General features: G+C 38.3%; 1 protein-coding gene across 2 annotated transcripts in view; it reads left to right on the forward strand.

The window, feature by feature from the left end:
• Positions 1 to 20,980, forward strand: part of LOC110114715 — a 24,217-nt gene extending 3,237 nt beyond the window's left edge. The window contains exons 3-7 of one of the 2 annotated variants that reach the window (XM_020847687.2): positions 1,217 to 1,423; positions 3,401 to 3,522; positions 3,767 to 3,930; positions 6,081 to 6,235; positions 20,437 to 20,980. In XM_020847687.2, coding sequence (XP_020703346.1) covers positions 1,217 to 1,423; positions 3,401 to 3,522; positions 3,767 to 3,930; positions 6,081 to 6,235; positions 20,437 to 20,535 — 747 coding nt within the window. In that variant the 3' untranslated portion in view covers positions 20,536 to 20,980. The remainder of the gene's footprint in view (positions 1 to 1,216; positions 1,424 to 3,400; positions 3,523 to 3,766; positions 3,931 to 6,080; positions 6,236 to 20,436) is intronic. The other variant, XM_028699563.1, reaches the window with a different exon arrangement.
• The last annotated feature ends 3,199 nt before the right edge of the window (positions 20,981 to 24,179 follow it).

Below are 24,179 nucleotides of genomic sequence, written 5' to 3' on the forward strand. Positions count from 1 at the left end.
TCTCATATTGGAGGATCTTGGTGACTTACCTCAGCACAAGAGTGCTCTTGTTAGGGTTGAAAGATGATGAGGACCCGTTGGTGTGTGATGATGTGTTGTCTGATAATGAGTGGTTCATAGATGATGAGGCAGATTTATCATTATCAGACTTACAGGTAGAAGATCTAAATGTGGATGTATTGAGGGGCGAAGCAGATCAAACGGGTACATCCACTAGTACCACACCACACACATCTACTAGCTCTGCAAGTAAAGGTATATGTTCTCTGCCAGTCTGCCTGATAATGAGTGGTTCATCCAATTAATATGCTAATAATCTTTTCTTTTAATGAACAGGGAAGAGAAAAGTGAGTCATGTTGAAGATGAAGATGACATGGCATTCATAGATACAATTGGAGAAGAAGATTCACTTGAAGACTGATATTTTGTGATGGGATATGATTTCATTTTATATGTTTTTTGTATTTTGAGAGTTTTGTTAAACTGATATTTTGTGATTTTGTACTTTGGGACATAATTTTATTGCATCTACTTTCTTATTTTCCAATATTGCTATTATTTTCCTGCTAAAATCCTTAATTTTTCATTTACGCAATTCTGTGTTCGTGAGGCTTACGCCTCAGACCGCCTCGAGGCTTACGCCTCGCCTCACGGACGAAAACCGCCTCGAGGCGCAGTTACGCAATTTTAAACCTTGGTGGCCAGCGATAGTGGCGGTGGTGGTGATCGACGACAGCGGCGGTGGGGGTGACCGGTGGCCAACAATGGGTGGCGGGAGGCGATGGGTGGTGGCTGTAGGTTGTGGCTAGATGGGACAAGTGGCGGCTGGCGATGGTAAGAGAACTTGCTTGCTCTAAAAATGATTTTTGCTTAAAAGTGGATAAGTTTACTCTACTCCAAAAAATTAATTAAAACACTTTATAATGCATTTATTTTACTTTACTTTGCATTTCTTGTTCATCCAACCATACACCAATATTTTCAAAACACATGTAAAAAAGTTACTTTACACTCACTTTACTTCAAAACAAACAACCCCTAAATGAAATTGTTTTTCTTTTTATTCTTCATGAAATAAGTTTAGAAATTATTATCATTTAAGGAGTTTTATTCAAATAACCCTAAGATAGTCTTCTATTTTAATTCTTGAAAGCATTTATTACATTTGTGCTTTAATATTTTGGTTTGCTTGACTTTTGTTTTGTGGAAGTAAAGGTTGATGGTTATGGGATAGATTCTGTCGCTAAATTTTTCCTGGATTTTGGTTATACCATGATGGAAGAGTTGAGGTTTCCTGCTAAGAAATTGAAAGCATTATGGTTCGCACCTCCCAGTTATGATAATGGAAGCTACTTTGGGGGTCCTTTGCCGAGAATATTCATATCAGAACTTCTTGTCGATGAGATGAGTCCTCAAAGTCAGGTAAGAATAGCATGTATGATTTCACATGCTAAATTTAGAATATGCAGTTGTATTTTGCTGTATTTAATTGTCAAACAATTGAGAAATTATGGAAGAAATTTTATGAATATCAAAGAAAAAGGAATGTTTTTTTATTGGTACTTTGAATTTCCATCAATAGTTAGCAACAGCTCATGTTGATATTTATCATTATCAAAATTTTGAGTATTATTAGCTGCATTTGGGGTGGGTTGGGAGGATATTATACTGTATAATATAATGATTATCCATGAAGCCTTATAAAGGGCATATTAATGCATGATTCTTGAACAAATGTGTTGGTTAAGAGAAGAGGTTGATGTATGCAGCCTTACCTCTACATTATTAAGAAGTTGTTTCTGAAAATGTAGTCTCTAGGTCTCAATGAAGGCAAATTAGCGTATACTTTCCCTCCTAAAATGCCTAATCAGCTGGAATTTTACATGGAAAACCATTTGTAATTATAGTATCTTCTAAAGGATCTTTGTCATTATCAATATTCTCTATCTTAATTATCATCTATTTGGCATCAGTTCAAAGTATTGATTAGTTTCTCTTAAGAAAATAATTCAAAGACTTGTATTATTGTCTTGTCCCTTTCTGAGAGCTGAATTTACTGTATTTCACAAAATATATATCGAAATTGTTTTCAGCATGTAATCTTATCAGTCCATTGGTCAGCCGTGTAGTCCTATGTAATCAGAACATTAATTTTTTATTTATTCATCTTCTTTTTGAGTTATCTTCTATGATGCACAGACACGGACATGGCGACACGGATACGACACGACACGGACACAGGACACGTCAGTTATTGAAAATATAGGACACGTACACGGGTTGGACACGTTATTATAGTTTTAATATTTAAAAAATAGTGCATAAAAATTAAATAAGTATAATTTTAAAAATAATTTGAAAATAATAAGTCATTTAACTAGAATTGTGCTTAAAATGATTAGTATTAGGATGTCGAGAGTCAGGCGTCGATGTCGTTTATCTGTCACCGAGAGAGGAGATGAAAATACCTTCACTGCCAAAAGGAAATGAAAATGAGAATATTCGATGATTGAGTATTAAGTGCGGACGTTGATTTGGTGTTGTGGATAGGAAATAAGAAATTTATTTTAAATCCTGCCAAATACAAGAAATTATATTTAAACAAATTCATAAAATATTTAAGATACGCGTGTCGGACATGCGTGTCCAATTTGTATTTAATATTTATTAATCGGACACGTTTTCGACATGTCCGACACGTGTCGGAGGAGTGTCGGGCGAGTGTCGTGTCGGACACGGTGTCGGACTCTGCACGCCTCTTTGAGGAGAAGTGTCGGTGCATCATAGGTTATCTTTAATGTTTCATTATGTGGATTTAAAATTTGTAGGGTTGACCTAAATCAGTGCTTACGTTATTTTCATTATGATTTTGGGGGTCACAGTTGGAATCTTAGTAATAACCTCTTTACATTGCAAAGGTATGTTTGTGTACCCTTCCCCAGGATCCCACAGCAGTGATATTCTCATGTATTGATTATGGTCCTTCAAGGTTGTTCAATTCCTTTGCTTTTGTTTATTTATTCCCATCAGTTCTTATATTGAAGGTAAGATTAAAGTGAGTCCCCTTAGATGATTTGGTCACATAAAACGGCGGCCTTCCAATGACCCAGTTAGTAAAGTAGATGTATTGGATTTGACTTATATTAAGAAAGGTAGAGGTACCTAACAAGACTTGCTTAGGAAATATAAGAAATGACCTTTCTTTATTTGATTTGAATGAGAATTTGACACTTTACAGGCACAATAGAGAAGAATGATTCATATAGCCGACCCCACGTAGAGGGATAAAGACTTGATGTTATTGTTGTAGTTCTTATCAACTAACCTGTCTTTAATGAATCTAGTTTTCTTCATTCTTCTTATTTTGATAAAATGATTGTGAATTGCTCATGCATGCAGGCAGTGATCAAGAAGTATGTAAAAAATTTGGGAAATGCAAATAGATATGCAGCACTTGCAAGTACGTTGGGATGTTTAACTTGGGAAACACCCTCATATTCTGACTATCAGCAGCTAGCAAGGTCTTATTTTTATGCTTATCTAGTGTTTCGACTATTTATAAATCAGTTTGTCTAATTTTTCATACAAATGTGATAGATTTTCTTTTTTCTCCACTGTCATTGCCCTTCCAGCACCTCCTAGATCCCACCTCTCATGGCCTGGCACCTTGAAAATCTACAGACCGCCTTAATGACAATCTAAATTTACTGAAATAAGTTGCTGCTAACAATTTTCAGTTTACTTTTATCCAATTGATTATCTCAGGGAAAGTGAGTATGCTGCATGGACCCTTGTTAATGGTTTCACAGTGAATCATGTAACCATTTCTGTTCATCGTCTGAAGTCGCAAATTGGAAACATCAAAAGCCTAAACCACTTTATCAATGAACAAGGGTTTAAACTGAACTCTGAAGGGGGGATATTAAAAGGTTAGTTATTGCATATGTTGCTTAATGACTGATAAAATCATTTAAAGTTGATTTTTGTAAACTTTATTTATGCTTACAATGATATAATTGCATACATTTAAAATGAATGGCTGAGTGTGCACCTCAAATAGTTGGGATAAGGCCGTGGCTCTTTTTTATATTGATGATTCACATTTTACTTGAAGAGTCTCTAACCACCTCTACTACCATAGCTGCTCGCCTAAAACATTGAAATTAAAATGAATACACGGATAACTCTATTAAAAACGAAAATAGTTTCATCTCTTTTTCTCTTTTGGGAAAAGAAAGCAATGATGATGCTAATACATCAACAACAACAACATCAAGCCTTTATCCCACTATGTGGGATTGACTACATAAATCATTTTTCTCCATTGTGCTATATTAAAAGTTAAATTCTCATTTCCATCTGAAATGATGATGCTAATGTAAAAGAAAAAAAATACAGCAAACGGTTACAATACTTTACGTTTGTTTGATTGCAAAATGCTATGCAACCAATGATACAGAGAAGGTGATTTTGTCAGCGAGATGGCTTGGAAGCTATGTTGCACGAACACGGACATGGCGACACGGACACGCGACACTGCTTTTTTTTAAAATATAGGACACGGGTATGGCACGGATACAACATTACATTTTTTTTATATAGTGTATAGATATTAATGTAATGTCATTATAAATGACAAACAAGCTTATAATAAAAAATGTTTAGTACAAAATGTCTCGTACAACCTAAAAAATATAAGCAAATAATCATTTATTACAACATCAAGCATTTAAGCTTCAACTACTTAAATTAGCTTCATAGGTTTATTTTTGGACTTCAATATCATCATTATTATTGAATATCATTGCTTCTAACTCTGGTTCATCAAGAGAAAGATTTGCAATAGTTCATCGGGTATCATATAATGAAAGTGGGTTCTTCTTTGTATCTATATACTTCTCTTGTTCGCTAGTTCTTTCCCATAATATTTTTAACTTCTAATCTAAATCACGAAGAATGTATCTATTTACTTATATAATTCTCTAGTTCTCTCTCATAATAGTTCTTTGGATATCATATATTAATCTTTATTCTATTAATCTTAAATCTTTTATATTCTAAATAATTTTTATATCATTCTAACTTTTCACCTATTTCAACAAATCCCATCTACTAGAACTACAATAAGGAACCCACATAAAGATTTTCTAGACATAATCAAAATTTTCTTATCCCGTGTCACTAAAAATTGCAAACACATGTAAGCATAAAGGTTTTCAATAATCATTAATGCCTCTAAAAAAAAAAAGATTTATTCTCTAATAATCATGCCTTTCAATAATCGTATTGATGCATATATGAGCGAATGTGATGCTTTATTTGATTTAGTAAGTATATAAATATAAAATTTTATAATTTAAAATAAATTTATCATAAAAAATTAGGATACGCGTGTTCCAGCCGTATCCGACATGTGTTCCAGCCGTATCCGACACGTGTTCCAGCCGGTTCCGACACGTGTTCCAGCCGGTTCCGACACGTGTCCCAGCTGGGTTGGGTTAAATTTAAATGTTATTTTAATCGGACACGTGTCTGCTATGTCCGACATGTGTCCCAGTCGTGTCCGACATGTGTCCGACACGTGTCCGACACCGTATGCTCTCTTCAAGAGGTGTGTCGGTGCATGCTTGGAAGTTTGCTTATAAATTTAGTGAGTGAAAACTACATTCTACTAATCTTTTTTGGAACTTCTATTTGATAACTATGTCAATTTAATGGGTATTTTTTATGTATTCGAAATATCAGATGTTAAGTATGCTTGAAGCTCTTTGTTTGTTATATTTTACTCTGTTTCATTTAATACGGTAGCATGATCTGCATTTGGTATTGAGTTCCAAATGGAGTGAAACGATGAACCTTACAATAAAGCTTCGAAATTGTCTTGTCCATTTATATTAACTGTTATATTTTGAAATTAATAACGGATTTCTCTAGATCTTGTAATATGTGGACACCACAGTTAATCGCACTGCAGACTTCATTTATTTTGGTTAATGCTGAAATCATTTCAATAAATTATTTCCTTTATTTCCGTTGATCTAGCATTCTCAACCTTGAGTTCTTTTATTGCTCTGATTAGTGAGTCCTGATGGCCTTCTGCTCCAGAGCTCAACTGTGGCTGATTCTACAATTTTCAACTTCAGTGATGGTGTTAGCGAGCCTGTCCCTTGTTCGTACATTGAATTTGCGGAACGACTTGTACTCCCTCAGTATACAAAATTAACCAATGAAGAGGTCTGGCTTCTATCCAAAATTTTACTATACCTTTTAAAGGCTTCACTGTACTCTTTTACTTCTTAAAGGTTTAGATTTCTGACTTCCTGTGATCTACAGATGCGTTATATTTTCTTAGTATTCCCCTTACACTGTAGGATTGTGTTTTAATCTTGCAAGATTTTGTTTGTTTTTCCTCCCTTTCGTTTCCCATTTAGCTGGACTGGTTTCGCTGACATCTAGGGCTATTATGTAATCTACTAATGCGGGAAATAAAGCAGTTATGATATTCTAGTTTCTTTGAAAGGTAGACCAAATAAAAGTTTTTTCCCAAATAGTTTTATGTCATTGAAAACTGCTGCCACTATATATTTTTTGCCACCACAAAACATTGCCGTTGCCAAGTCTTAAGTTCTGGATGAGAAAAATGGAGGGTTATGTTAAGTGTTTGATAGCCAGCTTAAAATTTGTCAATTAATCATGACATGTATCATGATAAAGTTCCAAGAGAAGTGCTAGTTCTAGAAAAGAAAAGGGTTAAAAATGCTTATTTTCAAGTAATTAAGGATATGTATGCAGGAGTTGTTACTTATGTTCAAATGCAAGTTCGTTTGACTAAGTATTTTCCTATTTCAGTTGGATTATATCAAGGATCATCCTTAAGCCCATATCTTTTTGCTTTAGTCATGGATGTTCTCACCAGATATTTGCAAGAGGTTGTACCGTGATGTATGCTTTTTTGTTGATGATATTCCTCTTATTGATAATACTAGAGAGGGAATTGAAGGTAAATTTGAGTTATGGAGGTCAGCATTAGAGTCTAAGGGCTTTCGTTTGAGTAGATCTAAAATTGAATATATGGAGTATAATTTTAGTAATAATAGATATAGTGGGGGGATTGTGACTTTGGATGATTAAATCATTAATAAGAGTACACACTTTAGATATCTTGGGTCTATTATTTAAAGTGATGGTGAAATTGATGGGGATATTATTAGTAGAATTCAAGTTGGATGGTTGAAGTTGAGGAATGCATCGGGCTTGTGTGATAGAAAAGTCTCCTTCAAAGGGAAAATTCTATAAGATGCTGGTGAAGACCTATAATGCTTTATGATGCAGAATGTTGGCCATTAAAAGAGAAGAATAATATTAAGTTAAGTGTTGCAGAGATGAGGATGATCAGGTGGATGAGTGGCTTTACTCTTAGAGGCAGGATACGAAATGAGCATATACGTGAAAGGTTGAAGTAGCTTCAGTGGAAGATAAGATTAGAGAGTGTCGTCTTAGATGGTTTAGGCACATAAAACGGCATCTTTCCAATGACTCGGTTAAGAAAGGAGATTTATTAGATTTAACTTATGTTAAGAGAGGTAGAGGTAGGCTGATAGGAAGTAATCATTTAAAATAGAAAAAATTTTCGCTGAAAATATAAGTTCGGCAACTCTACAAGCAGATTTTGAGAAGATAGTAGAGTAATTACAAAGAAACACTCTTAGTTGGATAGTAGATGAAGAAAACAAATTACAATGGATCTTCAATTCAAGAGGAAGATCCGGCTCTCCCAATCCCTATTTGACGGCTAGAGCCCAAATAAACTTAAGAGAGATCTCAAATTTTAACAAAATTCATGATGTCATGACCCTAGGAAAACATACTACTTAATACATACAATCCAAAAGAAAATATTTAAACAACCCCTACTTCGAATATTCCCTCCTAAGTCCCTCCGAAATTCTTCGTAATTGGCACTACTGGGCCCCACATTTTGGGCGGTAGCAGGAGTTTTGCCTCATGTAAACACAGGTCGGTTTACTATGGATTGGCTGGACCGGTGTAACAATACCTCCCTCCGAAAGACCCACCTTGTCATCAAGATGGAATGATGGAAATTGATGCTTCACTCTCTTGTATGTTTCCCAAGGGGTGTCATAGTCGGGTAGGTTATTCCATTTGATCAACACTTCCTTGATCCCTCCTCCTCCCTGTCATACCCTTTTCAACTCCATTGGTTTGAGCATCGCCTCCATATTTTTCGTCTGAACTAGCTGCATGCTCCCGGCTCCCCAATAGCTCTCCTAAACTAGGAGACGTGAAACACCGAGTGTATGGTAGCAAATGGGGGTAATCTTAATCGGTAAGCCATAGTTATGATGCTCTCCAATATCTTGTAATAACCAAAGTATCTTGGTGCCAGTTTTTCATTCCTCATGTTCGCTAATATGTTCAGTCTGTAAGGACGGAGCTTCAAGAATACTTTATCCCCAACTGCAAATTGGATGTCCTTTTTGTGCCCATCTTTTTGCTTATTCATAATTTGATGAGCCCTTGGCAGGTGCCTTTTTAATTCGTACAGCACTTTATCCCTTTCCTCCAAATACTGCTCTATTGAAGAGGGTGGTGTGCTACTTTGTTCAAAATACACAAAGTGTGAGGGGTCTAATCCGTACAACACTTTGAAAGGTGTCATCTGGGAGGCTGAGTGGTACAACGTATTGTATCAGCACTTCGACCATGCTAGCCACGTGGCTCATAACTGAGGTGTCTCAAAAAAAAAACATCATAGCTCATTAGGTTATACAACCACCTCTAATGCTCCTCACTCACTATCCTCTGCTCTTACAAGTATTTCAAGCTCTTTTGATCTGTCATGACAACGAAGTGCCGGCCCAATAAGTATGGTTGCCACTTATGGATTTCTAAAATGGTGGCCATCAACACTCTCACGTAGACTAACTTCAACCACACTCTGACTGTCAATACTTGATTGAAGTATGTTATAGGTCTGTGATTCTATATAAGGACTACTCCTAATCCATACCCTGAGGCTTTAGTCTCTATTACAAAAACATGCTTGATATTTGGTAGGGCCAACACTGGCATAATGGTCATGGTCTGCTTCAATCTCTCAAAGGCTCAAGTAGCTCCCTCTCCCCACAAGAAACTATTCTTCTTCAACTGGTCCATCAATGGCCAGACTATGGAACTGTATCCTCTCACAAATCTTCTATAATATCCCGTTAACCTTAGGAAATCTCTCAACTCCCTCAAATTCTTAGGTAGAGGCCATTTCAGCATTGTCTCGATCTTGGCTTAATCGGTGGCTACTTGCCCCTGAGATATCACTTGCTCCAAGTAGTCAACATTGGCCTGTGTAAAACAATACTTATTCAGGTTGTCCCTCAGTTGTTGTTCCTATAACATCTCTAAGACCATCCTCAAATGCTCCAAATGCTCCTCTTATATTCTGTTGTACACCAGGATGTCGTCAAAGAATACCTATACAATTTTTTTGAGGTATGGTTTGAATACCCTGCTCATAAGGGACTGGAAAGTGGCAGGGGTGTTATTGAGGCCAAACGACATCACTAAAAACTCGTAGTGTCCCTCATATCTTGAATGTAGTTATTAGGACATCCTCTCTCATCTTGGTCTGATGATAACTCGAGTTCATATTCTTCTTGATGAACATTACTGCACCAAATAGCTCACCCAATTGCTCATCGATCACTTGAATGGTGAATTTGTTCGACATAGTCTCCTTATTCAAGGCCTGGTAGTCCATACAAAATCTTCAGCTCTCATTTTTCTTCTTGACCAGTAAGACTAGGCTAGAAAAGGGTTCACATTTGACCTGATGAACTTTGCCTCTAGCATCTCTCAGATCAGCTTCTCAATCTCATACTTCTAAATTTGGGGGTAGCGATAAGGCCAAACACTATTCGGTGACACCGCTCCCCTCAAGGTGATGGTGTGCTCTTGCTCCCTCGGTGGTGATAAGCCTTGAAGTGGTTGAAAAATCTCACTGAACTGCTATATGAGTGGCTATACTGAAAGAGAAATGTCTTCCTCAAATCTAATCCCTTCTAAACTCTATTGTTCTACCAGAAATCCTCCCCACACATCTTATATGACCCAGACTATGGTTTTGAGAGACACTATGGCCTTGGACAACTTTACTTCTCACCGGATCACCATCCTTCATCCCTCCACCACCATCACCACCAGCGTTAGTGCTCCCCAATTGACCTTGGTATCTCCCAAGGTTTATGGCCACTTTATCCCCATGATTACATCAATGCTCCCTAACTCCAATGGGAGAAAATCCTACCTAACCTAAACCCCCTGTATAGTCAGCACAGCTCCCATACACACTCCAATACCTATCTCCGCCTTCTCAGTGCCCATCATTATCCCGTAGCCCCCAGTGTCCACCAATTTCACCCCTAGTTGTTCAGTGACCTTATTCGAGATAAAATTATGGGTAGCCCCTACTGTCGATCAATACCACTACCTCTATGTTTGATATTTATCCTTTCACTTTTATGATGTGAATTGGGATGAACCCCACCACTTAGTTTAAGGAAACTTCGGCCATGTCAAGATGCAATTTTTATTCCTCTACCACTATCTCGCTCTCACTTCCCTCAGCTTCCTCGTCATCACAAACGGTGAGAACCTGAAGAGTTCGGTCCTTACACCTGTGCTCTGACATGTACCTCTCATCACATATGAAGCACAATCCCTTTGCACATTTGTCCTGCATCTCCTTCTCAGTGAGCTTCTTGAAGTTTTCCTCAAATCCCCCTCCTCCTACAGGTCTCTTCTTTGGGGCCTCATGAAGGCTTCTCGGTGCTAGTCCCTTGAGAGCTAAGAAAGTGTTGGCAATCCTATACGAGCCTCATGAACTACTGCCTCTGGCCCCTTTCTCAATGTATTTTTGATCATCCACTAGCTGTGCTAGTTCCATAGCCTCTCCTAAGTCACGCTCCTCATTACTCTAACTTTCGCTAAGATCTTAGGTTTGAGCTCCTTCATGAAGTTTCCCTCTAGCACAATGTTATGCCTATTTAGATTTACAAAAGGAGGATTGGTGGGGTCCGCCCCATTTAATGCTGCCGCCCATTTGGAGCAATGGGGAGAAGGGGTTTTGGGAGGCTAGTTTGAGAGGGAAAATTTAAATGTGAGATGTTTGAAATTAGGAAATAAATTGTATTAGTAAGGGGGCTGGTTGGAGGGAGTTTTTTCATGCTTGAATGTTTATGTTCTCTTGAGTTCTTGGGTGTTTGGGCTCTAGATTGCTTTTTTAGAGATTTGGGAGAGAATGATCCTCCTCTCAAATTGAGGATCACTTGTATCTTGCTTTGTCTTTGTTTCGCTTGATTTTCTCATTGCAATCCATTGTTTGGGGGCTGTTTTTCCGCCCAGATTTTGCATTATTCTCGCTGTTTTCACCATTTAGTGATAGGTTTGCTTGCGAACTCAAGTATTTCCCTTGGGGATTTTTGCGAACTCAAGTATTTCCTATCAAATTGGTACCAGAGCATCATCTTGGGACCATTGGCGACTGAATTTTTTAAATCTTTGCGGGTTTTTTGCATTCGGTAGAAGCTCTCTTGAGATCCTTGAGAAGAAAGATGACCGGAAAGAAGGTCGAAGTGTTGAAAGACGAAATTGGGCAATTAAAATCGGATTTGGAGGGAAAATTTTTTGATTTTCAAAATCAAATATCCTCCAACAATGAAGGTTAGAAGGGAAGTTCACTTTGATGGAAGAGATGTTGAAGAAACTATTAGAGGTGAAGACCAATCCGACGACATCAGAAGCAAGGGAGACCACCGGCGGCCTTGGTATAAGTGGGAATCCGAACCCGTTTGGGGGGATGAAAAATCCGGAAGTGGAGATCCTAGAGGGGGAGGATGACATGTCACCTCTAGAACCACTTTCTAGAGAGGAGATGAGCATGGGTTACGAAAAGAGGGATGCTGATTTTGTGGGAAGAAGGGGGGATTTCCACCACCGAGGTGCTGATTTTGAAAGAAGGAGAGGGGAAGTTGATGAGGACTATAGTTATGATCACCGGAGGGAAGATCGTGATAGGTGGGGAGCACCTACAGTTCGTGGCATGGGAGGATGTGGAGGATCCAGGGGAAATTGGGGTGACCCGAAGGTCAAAAAGCTGAAGATGCCCATCTTCAAGGGCGAGGATGGACATGGTTGGATCTACAAGGTGGAACTGTATTTTTTCGTCAACGGGCTGACAGAGGAAGAGAAGCTGACAGTGGCAGGACTATACTTAGAGGGAAAGGCACTGGCGTGGTACCAATGGAGGGACATGAGGCAACCCATCAGGAGCTGGAGAGAATTCAAGGCATGCTTACTGGAACGTTTCCGAACCAGAAGGGGAGGGGACTTCTATGAGCAATTCTTTGCCTTGACACAGGAAGGGACAGTGGCAGAGTACCGTGATCGGTTTGAGTACCAAGCTAGCCGACTGGACCGTCTATCCGAGACTGTGCTTGAGGGGAACTTCATGAAAGGGCTCAAACCGGAGCTCAGAGCAGCTGTTAGAGTGATGCGACCGCGCGACTTTGGGGAGGCCATGGAGTTGGCCCAGTTGGTTGAGGACCAGAAGCATCTAGAGAGGGGGGCTCGTGCCAGTAGTTCTGGGGGATCCTACAGGATGACTACTATTTTTCTAGCTCCCAAAGGAGCTGTACTGGGAGGATCACGGGAAGTACCGAGGGAGAAGTTTGGAGGAGGGCCTGGAGGGCATTTTAAGAAGCTGACAGAGAAGGGGATCCAGGAGAAGCGGGCTAAGGGGTTATGTTTCAGGTGCGATGAGAAGTACATGCCAGGGCATAGGTGTAAGGACCGAATTCTTCAGGTTCTCACCGTCTGTGATGACGAGGAAGCTGAAGAGGGAAAGCAGGTTAGAGATGGAAGATGAGGAGAAGTTGCATTTAGATGTGGCAGAAGTATCCTTAAATTCAATAGTGGGATTCACTCCAAATCACACTATGAAGGTGAAGGGAGCGATAGCTGATAGGGATGTGGTAGTGTTGATAGATAGTGGGGCAACCCACAATTTCATCTCCACCCAAATTGTTGATCAATTGGGGGTGAAACTAGTTGACACAGGGGGTTACGGGGTGATGATGGGCATCAGAAAGCTAGAAATGGGCAGAGGACTTTGCAGGGGAGTGGTGTTGACAATTCAGGGGATACAGGTGAGGGAGGATTTTCTTCCCTTGGAATTGGGGAGTACGGATGTCATCTTAGGGATGAAATGACTACAAATCTTGGGGGAGACCAAGGTGAATTGGGGAGCACTAAGAATGGAATTGGTGGTGGGGGGAAGGAGAATGGTGATATCGGGAGATTCCGGGTTGTCTAGAGCGGGAGTGTCTCTCAAGTCCATGATCAGAGCCATACAGGAGGTTGGAGGTGGATATTTGGTAGAACTACAACGATTGGAGAGGGTCGGTGTGGGGGAAGAGGGGGACATTCCTCTTGTAGTGCAAGCAGTCATACAACAATTCAGTGAGGTGTTCCAGCCACCTCAAGGGTTACCACCACTTAGAGAACAGGAGCATGCAATTCTTCTAAAGGAGGGAGTGTCACCGATTAGTGTACGGGTACTACCCCCATATTCAGAAGGATGAAATTGAGAAGCTGATTAGGGAGATGTTGGAGGCTGGGATCATCAGACTAAGTGTAAGTCCTTTCTCTAGCCCAGTGTTACTAGTCAAAAAGAAGGATGGGACCTGGAGGTTTTGTGTGGATTACAAGACATTAAATAAGGAGACTATACCGGATAAATTTCTCATTCCAGTGATTGATGAGCTTTTGGATGAACTGTATGGAGCAGTGATGTTCTCCAAACTGGATTTGAAGTCGGGATACCATCAGATCCGAATGAGGAAGGAAGACATATCAAAGACAGTGTTCCGGACACACGAGGGGCATTATGAGTTTCTGGTTATGCCATTTGGGCTGACCAACGCCCCCGCTACTTTCCAGTCATTGATGAACCGGGTGTTCAGACAGTATCTCCGGAAGTTTGTGCTAGTGTTCTTTGATGACATCTTAGTGTATAGCAGAACTGAGGAGGAGCATCTGAAGCATTTAAAGTTGGTATTGGGAGTTCTACAGAAGCATCAGCTGAGGGCCAACTTGAAGAAGTTGTTTTGCCCAAACTAGTGTGGAGTACTTGGGTCATATCATATCCAAGGAAGGGGTGGCGGCTGATCAGTCAAAGGTGCAGGCTATGTTGAGATGGCCCTTACCTAAGAATCTGAAGGAGATAAGAGGATTCTTTGGGCTGACAAGATGCTACAGGAGATTCGTTAAGGGGTACAGTACTATAGCATGGCCACTGACAGAGCAGTTGAAGAAAGATGGATTCCTATGGGGAGAGGCAGCCACAACAGCATTTGAGAAACTAAAAAAGGCTATGACCACAGTACCCGTCTTATCTCTACCAAACTTCACTCAGGCCTTCATAGTGGAGACAGACGCTTCAGGATACGGATTGGGGGCAATACTCATGCAGGATAGGCGACCCATCGCCTACTTCAGCCAAGTGTTGGCAGCCAGAGCAAGGCTGAAATCAGTCTATGAGAGGGAGTTGATGGCTATCATTTTAGCCATCCAGATGTGACGACCCTACCTGTTGAGGTAGGTATTTCATTGTCAGAACAAATCAGAGGAGCCTGAAATACTTGTTAGAACAACGGATGGTGTCTGAAGAGCATCAGAGATGGTTGTCAAAGTTGTTGGGGTATGCTTTTGAAATCTAGTACAAACCAGGAGGGGAGAACAAGGCGGCAGATGCGTTGTCCAGATGTATGGGAGAGCTACAGACAGTGGCAGTGTCTGTTCCTTTGACGCTGGATTGGGAGGCCATTAAGGAGGAGAGCTCTAAGGATGAGGAGTTGGGGAAGATCAAGATGACATTATTGAGGGATGGTGGTAGCCACACGGGGTACTCAATAGAGGGGGAAAAACTACTGCATAAAGGGAGGTTCGTGATGCCCAGGACCTCCATCCACATCCCAAACTTACTCCAGGAATTTCATGGAAGTACGGTTGGGGGCCATTTAGGGGTGCAGAAAACCTACAGTAGATTAGCGGCCGAACTTTACTAGAAGGGAATGCATAGAGATGTGAAAGAGATGGTGGCAAGGTGCGAGATCTGTCAGAGAAACAAATACCTGGCTATGTCAGCAAGGGGACTACTACAGCCATTGGCGTTACCAAGACGGGTATGAGAGGAGATATCCATGGACTTTATAGATGGGCTGCCCCATTCAGAAGGCTTCACGGTGATTCTGGTGGTGGTGGTGGATAGATTAAGTATGCTCATTTTATCCCCCTCTGACATCCTTACACCGCGGTGACAGTGGCTTCAGCTTTCATTAGAGAGGTTGTCAGATTGCATGGAGTACCAAAGGCAATCATGTCAGATAGAGATAAAGTGTTCCTCAGTCATTTTTGGAGGGAATTGTTCAGGTTGCAGGGGAAAGTCCTGAAGAGGAGCACCGCTTACCACCCACAGACAGAGGGTCAAATGGAAGTGATCAATAGAAGCTTGGAGACCTACTTAAGATGCTTTGTGTCAGAGACACCCAAGTTGTGGGCCAAGTGGCTATCATGGGCGGAGTACTAGTACAACACCTCATTTCACTCGGCTTCACAGATGACTCCATTCAAGGTGCTGTACAGAAGGGACCCTCCTCACTTGGTGCACTTTGGGAGTAGCAGTACTCCAGTTTCTTCAGTGGATGAGTGCTTGGAGGAGAGAGATCAAGTGTTAGAGGAATTGAAGAAGCATCTACTGAGAGCTCAACAAATTATGAAGAAACAAGCTGATGGATATAAGAAGGACATTCAGTTTGAAGCAGGGGAGAGGGTGTTCTTAAAGCTCCGACCATATCGACAAAAAATAGTTGTCAACAGGAGAAATGAAAAGTTTGCTCCAAGATACATTGGGCCCTATGTAATATTGGACAAAATTGGAGCGGTAGCATATCGACTGCAACTATCATCCATGGCGACTATTCATCCGATTTTCCATGTGTCGCAGATGAGAAGAGCAATTGGAGATTACACAGCCAGCTCGGAGCTACCGGCAACACTTACTGAGGACTTGGAGGTGATTCTGGAATCCTTAGAATTGATGAGGGTTCGCCAGAAAGGAGATGGAGCTAAAGAAGTGTTAATCAAGTGGAATAATCTGCCTGACTATGATGCCATGTGGGAACCATTCGAGATGGTGAAATACCAGTCTCCTAGATTTCACCTTGAGGACAAGTGATTCTTTGGGAGGGCGGTATTGTTAGGCCTATTCAGATTTACAAAAGGAGGATTGGTGGGGTCCGCCCCATTTAATGTTGCCGCCCATTTGGAGCAATGGGGAGAAGGGGTTTTGGGAGGCTAGTTTGAGAGGGAAAATTTAAATGTGAGATGTTTGAAATTAGGAAATGAATTGTATTAGTAAGGGGGCCGGTTAGAGGGAGTATTTTCATACTTAAATATTTATGTTCTCTTGAGTTCTTGGGTGTTTGGGCTGTAGATTGCTTTTCTAGAGATTTGGGAGAGAACGATCCTCCTCTCGAATTGAGGATCACTTGTATCTTCTTTTGGCTTTGTTTGGCTTGATTTTCTCATTGCAATCCATCGTTTGGGGGCTGTTTTTTCGCCCAGATTTTGCATTATTCTTGCTGTTTTCACCAATTAGTGATAGGTTTGCTTGCGAACTCAAGTATTTCCCTTGGGGATTCTTGCGAACTCAAGTATTTCCTATCACACAATCTCAAAAAGTCGGTACAGTCAGCTAGCTAGGTACTCAAACCTATCACAGTGCTCTCTTGCAGAGCCCTCCTTCGTTAGGTCGAAGAACTGCTCGTAGAAGTCCCCTCCCCTGCTGGTTCAGAAACATTCCAATAAGCTGTCATTGAACTCCTTCCAACTCCGAATGGTCTGCCTCATGTCTCTCCACTAGTACCAGACCCATGCCTTCCCCTTCTAATACAGGCCATCTTCTATCAATCTCTACTCCTCCGTCAACTCGTTGATGGCGAAATACCTCTCTATTTTGTAGATCCATCGATGAGCTTCTTCACCTTCAAAGGTAGGCATCTTCAGCTTTCTTACCCTCAGATCGCATCTGTTTCCTCTTAATCCCCATTAGGGGTGTCAATTTCGGGTCACGGGTCGGGTTCGGGTCGAACCCGAAACTGACCCGGCACTATTCGGGTCAACCCGAACCCCACCCGTTTTTAAAAACGGGTCAGTTTTCCTGACCCGAACCCGACCCGCTTCGGGTCCGGGTCAACCCGACCCGACCCGAATGACCCGTTTCCAACAAGAAAATGGCTAATTTTCGGGTAAAAAACGGGTCAAAATCCTATTTTCTGGTCAAAAACGGGTCAAAATCGGGTCAATCTCGGGTTGCCGGGTCAAAATCGGGTTTTCGGGTCAAAATCGGGTCACTTTCGGGTCAATTTCGGGTCAAAGGGTTAACCCGAACCCGACCCGATTTTTGAAACGGGTCGAAATGCTGAACCCGAACCCGACCCGTTTCGGGTTCGGGTTGACCCTAACCCGAAATTTTCGGGTCGGGTTCGGGTCGGGTTTTCGGGTCGTGTCAAATATTGACACCCCTAATCCCCATGGCATCCCATTTCTCAGAAGGGAGGTGTTCCCCAAGTGTCTTGTTCTTCTCTTCTACGCTCGTACTCGAACTCTTCTTCAAAACCCCCTATCCTTCTCTCAAAGTTAGCACCCATGCGCTCATAATCCACCCTTCTTCTTGCAAATTTAGCACCCCTTCGCTCATATCCAATACTCATCTCCTTCCTAGAAATAGGCTCTAAAGAAGGCATCCCATATTCTCTCTCTAAAATCTCCTATTTGTTTTCCCCTCCCCTAACCAAGTTAGGTCCACTTCCATGGTTGTCGGCGGCCTCCTTCGTCTCTAATTTTGTCGTTTTGAGTTTGGCTTCGAGCATCTTCTTCAGCATTTCTTCTACGAAGGCAAACTTTTTGTCCATCATTTCATGGACGGATGCAAATTAAATTTCAAAATTTGAAATCAGTTCCACAAAATTTGATTTCAATTGGCCTATTTCTCCGTCCAACACTTTACTTCCGGCCATTGGTACCCTAGATCGATGGGCTCTGATACCAATTTGTAGGAAGTAATAATGTAAAATATAGAAACTTCCCACTTAAAACAAAAATTCGGCAACTCACCAAGCAAATTTTGAGAAGATAGTAGACGAACAACAAAGAAATACTCTTAATTGTATAGTAAATGATAGAAAACAAGCAAGGTACAATGAATCTTCAATTCGAGAGGAAGATTCGGCTTTCCCAATCCCTAGCCGACGGCTAGAGCCCAAGCAAATTAAGATAGATCTCAAATTTCAGCCAAATTCAAAATATTCTAACCCTAGGAAAACATACTATTAATGCAAACAATCTAAAAGGAAATTTCTAAACAACCCCTACTTTGAATTTTCCCTCATAAATCCCTCCGAAGGTCTTGCTAATGCTAGGCCCCACGGTTTGGGCGGTAATAGGAGGGGGCGGAATTTTGTTCTGCTTTGTGTAGGCACAGACCGGCCGGATCAGTCTAACAATATCTCCCTCCTAAAGACCCACCTTGTCCTCAAGGTGGAAGGATGAAAATTGATGCTTTACCCTCCGTACGGTTCCTAAGTGGCATCATATATAGTTGGGTATGTTCTTTTATTTGATCAACACTTCCTTGACCCCTCCTCCCAGTCGCAGCCCTATGACCTATTTTTATTTGATTTAAATGAGAATTGACTCTTAACAGGACACAATGGAGAAAATGATTCATGTAGCTGACCCTGTATAGTTGGATAAAGGCTTGATGTTGTTGTTGTATGAGTATGGCTTCTTATATTGACTTGATTGAGAATTATTCCAAATTTAAGTTTGGCCGAATAATATGTTTGGATTAATTATGATCAGGCCTCTGTGTTTTTTATTAATTGCTAACGTTTCAATGAGAAGATTATTTTGTAACTCTGACTTTTCTCTACATTGGCATCCTAAAGGAACCTTATTAAGGCTTCTTTTGCTTTTATTGTTAGAAATTTTTTGAAGTTGCTTTATAAGCACAGTTTCTATTATGCTTTCTCAAAAGCATCTTCCCTAAGACATTCTGATAAAGGTTGGGAAAAGAATTTCCAACTTTTTAGTGGATATAATGTTGATAATTATCATTCAATATTGGTAATAGATGAGTTGATATCTTGGTTGGATATGTATATGCATCTTGAGTCAACTATATATAAAAATAGCAATATAAATGAGGATATAACTTTTTTTAAGTTCGAGTTGAGTAGTAAATTTGATATCAATAATTGTATGATGAGATGATGTCATGGAAGTTTAAAAGAAAATTTTATAAAGTGGCCTAGCATTATTGTATAAATTCAAATATAAGGTTGTAAAAATGTTGTTAATATTTATGTTAACTGTAGAAAAAAATGAGAATGTTAAGATGGTTGTGTGGTAAATTTAGAAGGATAAATTAAGAGTTTATTATATTGGAGGAAAATAAGTGACATTTGTTGTGATCAGAAGATTGAAAATAAATTTGGATGATTTGGAAATGCGCACTGAAGGATATAAAATGCACATGTTAGAGTAGATGAGAAAATTAGCATCCAAGTCTTTGGAAGGAAATGTGATGGATCTAAGGTTATATGACTTAAAGTTCTTCAAATAATTTTGCAGGATTAGGTTTAATATCTCAAACAATACTAAATATTAATGAATGAAAAATGAAGATTAATAATGCTAATGCCAAGTTGTTAGGGTAAGGATAATGAATATCCAAAAAACACTTATTTTTATACTTCTATTTCTTTTCTTACAAAAAAAACAAGTATAAAAAATAAAGTGGGATTTATTTACATTTCTTAGAATTATTTTGTATTCATATATTTTATATTTAAATCTTTATATTTACTAATATAACACTCAAATTTCTAAACCACATAAAAATATCACTAATTTTAATTTATTTAATGTAATACATCTTTTCATGTATATGTTTTTGATGGTATTTAGACCCTAAATTAATATTTTAGTAAATATAAATATTTAGATTTTAGGAAAAAAAAGAAGAAAAAAAAAAGAGATTTATATAATAGAAATATAAATACATAAAAATATTGGGTTATGTAAACCCCACATGTAAAAAGTCCCAAATTTTCCGTAATGCGTGCATTTTATCTTAAAACCTGCTGCTTTCGATTCCGTTAGTTGTCATTCAAAAGGTTTCTATCTCTAACCAATGTGTTCCAATCTAGCCATGATAGCTCGATTAAATATTTTAACTTAATTTTGTCTGATTTGGCCGTTTGAGTCGGATCTTATAATCATAATTGCCTCGTCTGCAGATCAAGGAATTCCACAGAAGAGATGGCTTTGAGGTTGGGAATGCTGATAAAATCTTTGAGAGCACCTCGATGGATCAAATAACAAGGAAAGCCGCATGAGCCATGAAAAGCCTTTGGCCTGAAGCCTTTGAATACCAGGTGCAAAGCTGCTCTCTATCACAAACTGTTAAGCATAAGAGCATCCGCATTTGTGCTGCTTCAAAGGCTATAACACAAGTGATGACAATGGCAATATTTCTTAAATGTTATGATTTTTGTGCTTTTGCATTCTTGCCTGTAGCAGACGCATACTCTGGACAGTAACCACATTGTGTGATTGTAGTTCTTCGGTCAGCTGCCAATGAATGGATCGAAACTGAATAAAAAGGTTAACAGCTTTGCTGGCGCCATCAATAATGATGCTTTGTATTGCTTGACATTTTGTTTTAGTTATTGAAGGCCTTTTTAAGGCTATTGTTAACTTTTTGTGAGCGCATTATCAAATATTTTGTGGATGTATTCTCCAAAAATGTTCTAAGAGCATAATTATAAGAAAGTTGCATAACCGAAAAAAATTTTTTGGTTGAACTTGTCGGATTGATATGGTATAACAAAATAAATCTTATGTTGGATTTAAATTTGGTTGTAATGGCATCCGACTTTACTCATGAACCGATCTAGTGAGTTAGGACTTGTGAGAATGGAGTGTAGAGAATAAAGAAAAATATGTGAACCATTCAAGGAGTTATGAGTCTCAAGGCTACTCTACTATTCACTATTTTAGATAAAAGTCTCTAATTTGTTCATCGCCCCTTATTTATTGGGTTATGGGGGCCATAAGAAAGATAGTATGGAGAAAAAATAAAAAATATAATTGTTGCATGTAAGAAAATTTGAGTAAATAGAGATTGAATATTACGTTTAAACAATGTACAAAAATTAAGCACGAGTATATAAAAATGATAAGCAAAAACTTGGAGAATTTTGTACATGAAAAATATGGAAAAAAAGGAAAAACCATTGGGCTTGGCCTCGTTACAGAATTTACTATGTAACAAGTCATATAAAAATCATCTTTTCTTCATTATTGAAAAAGAGGAAAATACAAAGATGAATAACAATTAGATGCAATTTTGATAATATTCTAAAAATATTTATTTCTAATGTAGATCGTCGATGATGATGGCAGTTGCTGATGGTAATAACTAGAGGTTGTCAACAGCGATGATGATTGGAAAATGTATGATATCTTTTATTCTTCTCCTCTTCCCCCTTTCTTCTCCCTCTTTCAGTGAAGAATGAGGAGCTTATTTATAAAATTTTGGAAGTGACATGACTAGTAAATAAATAGAATATCAAGGGCATGTTGGGAGTGTTTTAATGGATAGTCGATATGAACTCCCTCAACCATAGATCATTTATCGAGCATTTGAGTGTCTTAATGATGTTAGAATTCGACGATTATGGACTTGTTGGAATCATCTTATTGAGCTGCTTGATTTGATTAGAAGCACGTCACATTTGGATATCATTTAGTCATCAAATTAATATTCAGAAGCTTTCGATTTGAAATTTTTTTGATGATATATCAATAATAATGCACATATCACTCATTCAACACTACAACTACCGTAGACATGTGTCATCTCTTGATTGACTAGGTGAGAGCTTGTCACAATCCAACTCAGTCCCACAATCTGGACAAAATCTATCATGTTGATTTGCAATAGGCAAACTCTAGGATCTAAGTTTTAAAAATTTTTCATATATATATTTTTTCAATTTAAACTTTAAAACTAAATTACTAACAATATGGAGGATATTGAAAATAATTTTATCCACAAAATTCTTTTTTTTTTTAATTTTTATCAAAATATATATACAATAATTTCTCTACACCACATAGCTATTGACATGAATACAAAATAGAGCAGAAGAATACTAACAATGACTGTACAATAGTATACAAAGAAATACCTATACAGTCTCAAATCAAATTCTAACGGTGCAACTCAACTAGCTCTTTCTCTCTCTCTCAGGCCTTGAAAATTGAAGGCGAATAAATTGTGAGCTAACACAGCATAGTAGGCCAAATTTATCGATCAAAATTTTTAATTAATTCATTTTCAAATGTGTTGTTGAGTTTAAAATAATTTATATTAAATCACTATATTGAACTGAATTGTACTTGCAATTATGAGAAAACTTATATAACATTCTAGGAAAATAAATAAATAAACATTTCATATATCAAAATAAAAAATAATAAATTTTCCACGGGCTCTTATGCCTCATAATGCCAACACTAGAATAAAATGTGCATATAGTATCATAATATGCTCGTAAGTACTAAAACAAGCCCGTAGACATTAGAATATAACTTTTTCAATCACACCAGAATCACACATGTCAACCAATTAAGCACATAATTCATTATATTATAGTAATTAAAATAAAAATAAACTCATTCCAGAATTACATTTGAGAACTAAATAGACTACTATACAAAAATTTAATATTTTAGAATATAACCAAATTAGAATACTGTTTTTGTACTTTTAATTGTACTACAACATTTTTTTCTTGGTTCAGAATTATTTTTTAGATAATTAAAAAAGCACACCCTTCAAATAACTAATATAAAAAAAAACTAAAATGTCTGAAATTACTTTCTCTATAACATTAAAAAGTTATGCGGTTAAAGTTTTGTGGGTGCAAGGTTATATCTGTTTATGCAATACAAAACTATAAATTAAATTAGAGTTTTTTTTTTCAAATTTATCATATTTTTTGAAAATTGAGATAGACAAAATATAATCTAGCTTGATTTGAGCAACTTTTAGAACTAGGTTGAGAGCTGAAAATAAACCAAAATTGGCTAAAATAGACTTTCTCTCACTGGAAATACCTCTCTCTCTCTCTCTCTCACTAGCTGATAGATTCGTAGGAGAAATGAATTAGGTGAATAGTAAATCTAGATATTTTTATTATTAAAATTTAGCCTAGCAACACGATGCTCTATCAAGGAGCTGAAAACACTATAGCCCACCATCGCACCACTTCGCTAATTTTTTTTTTTTAATTCTAGATAGCTTAGCATTGGGGTACCACAATCCCCAACGCTGCGGTGTCCTAGGAGAATATTTAAGCCTTTTTAAAAAATTCGAACAAACCCTTAGGACCCATAATAAATATATATAGACTCTCACAAGCACTCAAAACATTCTCAAACATAAGCAAAATGGTTCAAATGTAGAAATCCAATAGATTACCTTGAATTTGATCGTGTTAGAATGGGTTAATTGATACACTAACTTTATAGGTGTTACAACTCTCTCCTCAGAAAAATGTTATCCTCGATATTTTAAAACTGGGATCAGTAAATATCTTATCTCATCTCAATTTCCTTTTCCTAAGTAGCTTATTTTTCAATTATGTTCTTCCACTGAACTTTAATCATTAAATTTTGTTTGTTTCTTAGTTTCCTAACATCATAATCTAGAATCCTTTCTAGTTCTTCTTTATAACTTAAATTAAAAAATATCTCAACTTTCTTTAGGAATAAAAAAACTACTTCCTCAGAAGCGAGGCATGAAATATGTTGTGAATGTTAGTCATATGATCTGATAACTTCAACTTGTAGGCATATTTTCCAATCCTGTCAATAGCTTCAAAGGGTCCAACATACCTTGGACTCACCTTTCTATCATTTCCAAACCTGTTACTGCCTTTTATCGACCTGATTTTCACATATATAGTTTCCT

Source organism: Dendrobium catenatum, unplaced genomic scaffold (assembly GCF_001605985.2).
Source record: "Dendrobium catenatum unplaced genomic scaffold, ASM160598v2 fragScaff_scaffold_1339, whole genome shotgun sequence".
In the NCBI taxonomy this organism is placed as follows: Eukaryota; Viridiplantae; Streptophyta; class Magnoliopsida; order Asparagales; family Orchidaceae; genus Dendrobium; species Dendrobium catenatum.